Here is a 6,159-nt window from a genome sequence, read left to right on the forward strand (position 1 = left end):
GAAGGAGTTGGGAGGTGGGAGCTTTCCCAGTTGCATGATTGCTGTCATACTGTGACCAGGCACGTGAAAGCCATGTTGGATGGATTTTGTTGGGTGCTTTCCCTCTTCCTGAAAAAACTGACTGGCTGGGCAAGCGAGAAGTTCAAAACAGATCAAATCAATCAGAAAAAACAAAACCAACAACCCCAAACCAAAAGCAACATCAAATTCAGGGAGGAGGGAGAAGATAAAACTTTTAAAAAAATTTTGTTCTAGAGTAAAAATATAACTTTAGTGAAAGAATCATTTGGATTTTGTACTTTTTTTTTCTAAATTTAAAACTAGGCTTCAATTATCAGAAGAAAACATTTGTTAATAGCTTATGGATGCAGGCAATGAAGTCAGCATCTCCTGGGAAGTTGCTTTTATCTGTTCAAGGAATGAAAAATTGCAAAAGTCAAAATGGAGGTATAAATATATGTTGATAAGCTGAGAGTAGAAAGCTTAATATGGAAGACATTGCTCCTTAGTCTGCTCAGTTTTTGGCTAGTCCTCAGTTTGTGTATTTTGCACAATTTATGATGCTCTCTGCCCTAACACTGTTAATTGCTACTAGTTGCCTTTCATCGTGTTCAGTGTAATCATATGAGCACATAAGTGCCTGTTCAAATGGGTTTATTTGACAAACTGTCCCACAAAAGCTTGTTTACGTGGTACGACTTAATAGACCTGCCCTTTGCTGGCCATTTGGATTTCCCCATCATTGCCCGGCTCAGGAACAGAGTTCCAGCTGGGAACTGGAAAATGCAGAAAGACCTGGGGTGAGTGTTCTGTTGCAGGGGGAACCCATTTGATGCTCCATCTCTTACACCATTTGACATTGACAGTGTCTTGCTCCAACTCCCAGTTTGCCACAGGTTTTGGTGAGACAGGTGACTGTGCTGCATCACGACAATGCACTGTGCTCTGCACACTGTGTGGGGACATGGTAACTTGAGTACAGTGCTGCTCTCCTTGCTGTGGCAAGAATGCTGGCATCAGCCACGGATGAAAATTAAAGGGGATGTATATAGTCTTACTATATAAAAGACTCTCAAGGTGGACCTGGCTGTACCTTGGCTGTGTAGTGACTTCTCCCAGCACTCCCTCCCCATGGTGAAGTGCTGTCATCTCCATGGTGCTAGTAGTAGAGTGGGACATATTCCCCATAGTCTGACAGCTTGGTATGAAAGGAGCAGCGAGTCCTGTGCTGAGAGCATGGTGGTGAGGAGCAGAGGTACTGTCCTCCCTGCTGGGGAGTAGTCTCTGGATTTAGGGCAGCAGGGCATGATGCTGTCGTTTTAGACTGCCATGCAATCTGCCAGGGCTGTCTGTCAGAGCCACGGCTCACACCTCCTGGGTAGGCTGAGCATCCTCTGCCTTGCACTGGTCACACAGAGCCTTTCTTCAAGAAGAGGTGACTGTGAAGTGACACTGTGCCTAGGGAAACATTAGTCTCCTTAGGAACAGATCGGAAAAGGCAATTAATTTTGCAGTTTCTGGGGATGGCTCCCATAATAAAATCAAAGTGCTTTGGAGCTGCAGGATAGGGGCTAACTGGTGGGGAAGGGATGGTGCCATATGCAGGAACTCACACTGAAAACGTCTTTCCTTTGCTTTTCAGACCTCTCATCTCAATACGATGCCTCTGTACCTGACCCAGCCTAGCAGTGTGACTGGCAAACAGCGCACTTCCCCAAAGGTATAGCCATTACTATTCTTCAATAAAGTCTGGAAAAGAGCAAATTTAGGAACTTGTGCCCCATTTTTTGAATGACACACAGTCACTCAGAGGCTTAAGCCTGATACAGGTATGTCAGGCTGCCTGGGATAAGTGTTTATGTGTTGTGTATCCAGGATTTTAGGAAGTGGTGAATTCCCCAAATCATCGCTACTGCTACCATGTCATTCAATGACTAAAGTCACATCCAAAACTTTGGCATTAACCTTGTAATTACTGAACTGGACCCCAGACATGAAACAGATGGGGCCCTGGGTATTTGATGACAGTGTACCAAACAGCCTCCCTGGAGAAAGGGGAATGCTTCTTTTCAACTCAGTCTTCTGACATAAACAAGAGGAGTGCCCACTTGTGGTTGCTGAGAGTCAGAAAATCTTGATTCTTCCTGTTCTACTTAGCTAAATATTATTAGCTATTTGCTGATAGAGTGACATGAGTCTGATTTCTGTGCCTGTTGGTACAGTGCTGAAGTTCACAGTCTGCAGATTTCAGGGTTTGGTTTATTTCCCTCTCTCTACCAGTGCCTGTTTAATTACATATTTGCTTTGGAGCAGATTCAATGGGTCACACTTGCTCTGAATGGTCTTGCAAACTAGTGTCAAAACCAGACAGCTCTGGATTAGGTTGGGGATGGTAAACAGCTTGACGTCAAATTTTTGTGTCCAGGCTAGCCCAGCGTGGCTCCTGGGATGTGTGGAGGGACCTCTTCTGAGACAGAGTTAAGTCCCTGGCTCCAGCAGAGAATTTAGAAAGCCTGGAGTTTCTCTCTGAGTCTGTCTAGCAAGACCCAAACCTTATCCATCTCCTTGCCCAACTGAGGTGACTTCAGTCCCTGCTGTGGCCTCTGTCCCTGTGATGTGGTTTCTGTGGATGCCATTCTTAGTCTTAGGGTAAGAAAATAGGAAATTCAGAGCTGTGAGTGTCACTGGGCTACAGTGACAAATTTCCTGGTTTTCAGAATACCAGGTAACTGCTGGCTCCTACTCCCTTTCTTAATTTGAAGGAATGTGAAAAAGGAACATTTCTCATAGCTTCAAATATGTGTATGTAACAGCTTAATTTTACAGAGTGAAATGTTGCTGTCAAGTCCTTGCTGTAGGCTAGGACAGTTTGCCCTCTTTTAGGCTTTCTGTATAAATTATTAAACTTTAAAACCTACACAACTCAATCAAAAGTAACAGCCTATCTCATGCATTTTTCTACAGGACAAAGGAAGACATTTTTGTTACATCATTATCATTTGACTGAAGCACTTACTGACCCAAGGGGCTTTTAACTAAACAATGCTTCTTGGTCTCATCAGCATCATGATTCCAATGTTTGTAATGTCAATGGAAAAATGGAAGCAGTTCTGCCTGCCCAGACTGTCTGTCTTTTGGGAATACTGTCTCTTGGCTTAGACATGAGCTGCACTTACTGCAGTGAAGTTCTGCCTTCAACTCAAAGCTCCCTCCTAACGCAAATGTTAAAATATAATGACTGTTTTTCACAGGGAGGTTAAATGCACAAGTTGGAGGGTTTTTGTTGGAGATCATCTGAATACATTTATGAATGATTTGTTAAGCATGTGAAATAAACATGGTGACTCTAGAAAACTGGTTGCTCTATACAGTCAAGACTTTATACTGTCTCTTGTATACATATATACATATTTGTGTTATACACAGAAAGAACAGAATACAATACCTTTCACACAAAAATTATCATGTCAGTGCACAACAGCCTTATAGAAGGTCACTAAATCACATGTATTTCATAGAATCATAGAATTTGAGGGATTGGAATGGACCTTACAGATCATCTAGTCCCAATCACATCACCTCTGGGCAGGGACACCTCCTCACAAGGCCAGGTTGCTCAAGGCCTCATCCAGCCTAGGTCTGAAATTTGATTTCTTCTTTTAGTTTACCCCCATCTGTTTCTTTTGTTATTGCTGAGCAGCTTGCCATCCCAATCATGCTCATATGCAGTGGTCTCAGAGGTGCAGAAACATCTAAGCGACTTAGGAACTTATTTTTCATAGTAATTTATGTACTGATAGCCATATCTTCAAAAGTACTCGTAAACTTAGGCATAGTTTCTGAAATTTGATTTCTTCTTTTAGTTTACCCCCATCTGTTTCTTTTGTTATTGCTGAGCAGCTTGCCATCCCAATCATGCTCATATGCAGTGGTCTCAGAGGTGCAGAAACATCTAAGCGACTTAGGAACTTATTTTTCATAGTAATTTATGTACTGATAGCCATATCTTCAAAAGTACTCGTAAACTTAGGCATAGTTTGCAGTATGTTCTTAGCGGGATTTTCAGAAGGGCTTTGTTAACCTACCTGGTAGTGAAATCAATGGAAGTTATGTGCTGGGACATTCTGGAATGCCATTAGATACTTCTCTACTTCCTTTCAAGTTAAATGTCTTCAGCAGTCTGTCTGCGAGTAAAGTTTTAAGACCCATGGTGCTTGGATAACACAGATGAAACAACTTTTCATGCTTTCTTTCAAAATGAGATGCATGCTGTTTGTTGTGGCTGCAGTAAAGAGCTTGCCAGAAGTGTGAACTAGGATCAGTCCTGCTTGCTGCTGTTCTCTTTTTGGGCTCACAGATCAAGACAGCTTTGCTGCTGGCCATCACTGCATGTCCTAGGCTGGTTTGTCAGTGAGAAAGTTAGATGAAATTACTGTGAAAAAGCAAGGGAAGAACTGCTGAAATGTCAGCTTTCAGCACGTAGTTTTGTTGTTTGCTTGTTTGTTTTTAAGAGGGAGAGAAAAAGAGAAAACACATGAATAACACTGGGATTTCTGCAAGGCAGGAGGAGACATTATAGAAAGAAGCGTGTTTAAAGAGCAAGTCTGTAGCTTTAAAGTATGCAGCTGCATTGAAGTGTGTGCCAGAATATTTTAAAGTAACATCAAATATCTTTATTAATAAATTCGTGATAGGTTTATGAATTGGGAAACATTTTGTGTACAAACAAAAAAGAACTGTTCCAAACACACTCAGTATTCAGCCCAGTGTTTATAGAATACAGTGTGCTTTGGCTGTAAATTATGGCAAGATCATGAATTGCCAGCCCTGACCTTTCCATACCTCATATGCATTGCTCCAGTGATGATGCTTTGAGCATGCAGACAACTGGGAGAAGGTGATTCATGCTAATGGCATGGACAATAGCTTTGCCAACTATCCACGAAGATGGATGGGCAGGCTGTGATGTGTGGGTGTTACAAGCAATATTTTGTAGCAAAACAAGTATCTCTACCTTAGGCCAAACCTGCATATTTAATTCAGCACCTTTCAGTGGTGTATCATTAAATGCATATGTCTGTTTGTTGGGGCTGGCTGAGAAACTTCAAATGAAAGATTTTTTTGTTTTCAAAACTCCCTGTTACTAGTTCTGTTTTGGTGCTTTCATCTCCGTGGATGGAAATGACTAGATGATCTGATCAATTTAGATTAATAGAACAGTAACTATAAGACCCACTTTACTAAGTCATTATTTTCCTGCTGTTTACTTTTCTATCTGATGCCAAAGTTATTTCATTATCTTAGGAACATTGTCCACAAGACAATTATATTCCTTTATATTATATTCCGTTCTTTTATATTTATATTATATTCCTTTCTTTTCCCAATAGTAAAATCTTTACAACAATATTTAACTATTTTGAGAGAGATTTGTAAGGCTGAGTCATAAAACTTGCTAGATACTTGGAGTTCCTTGGAAAAAGAAGGTGAAAGATGACTAGTAATGAAGTTGTTGATCTCATGATTGTCACAGTTCATATTATTGCCAGACATTTTTAGGTACTGGTTCCAGAGAAGAATATTAACACTTTTTTCCTTACCAATTTGTTATTGCAGTTCTTTGCCAACGTGTCCGGCTCTGTGGATGATGAAGGAACCTGTCAGTGCTCTGTGTACTTGCCTGATACCACCTTCCCAGTGCAGAAGGCTGAGCAATTGGAAATTATGGTCACAAAACTCTCGGTGAAGTTTGAGGCAGAGCTTTCTAAAGTAAGATGTTCTTTCCTCTTAAATATGACAGTTGTATCTTTTCTGAAGAATGGTTACCTGTGAAAAAGTACATCAGCACTTTCCTGTGGTGTGTCTTTCAAACAGTGGGAAAGAGGGCTCCTTAAGAACAAGGAGAAAGGTGGTTAAATCTCTAATCTTTTGACATTGTAGCATGTCATACATTTGAATATCCTCAGGTCTCTTTTCTAGGTGTCTGCAGTTAGAGGCATATGGTATTTTTTGGAAGAGTGGTTATGGTTTTCCTCTTTTGGCTCAGTTTTCTTGGTTTGTGATTGCTACACGGAGCTATAGGAAGCCAAGCCTCCTGCTTTTTCATGTGTTATCATTTGTATCAAGTCAACCAGATTGTAAGAAGGCAATGAAGGGAAA

General features: G+C 41.1%; 1 protein-coding gene across 1 annotated transcript in view; it reads left to right on the plus strand.

Annotated features, from left to right (window-relative positions):
• LOC103808395 (olfactomedin-4-like) overlaps positions 1 to 6,159 on the plus strand; it is a 22,002-nt gene that overhangs the window by 428 nt on the left and 15,415 nt on the right. Inside the window, exons 2-3 of the mRNA XM_009081177.1 lie at positions 1,643 to 1,720; positions 5,617 to 5,769. Of these exons, the coding sequence (XP_009079425.1) occupies positions 1,643 to 1,720; positions 5,617 to 5,769 (231 nt within the window). The remainder of the gene's footprint in view (positions 1 to 1,642; positions 1,721 to 5,616; positions 5,770 to 6,159) is intronic.

The sequence above is a fragment of the Acanthisitta chloris genome, unplaced genomic scaffold (assembly GCF_000695815.1).
Source record: "Acanthisitta chloris isolate BGI_N310 unplaced genomic scaffold, ASM69581v1 scaffold14758, whole genome shotgun sequence".
Classification (NCBI taxonomy): Eukaryota; Metazoa; Chordata; class Aves; order Passeriformes; family Acanthisittidae; genus Acanthisitta; species Acanthisitta chloris.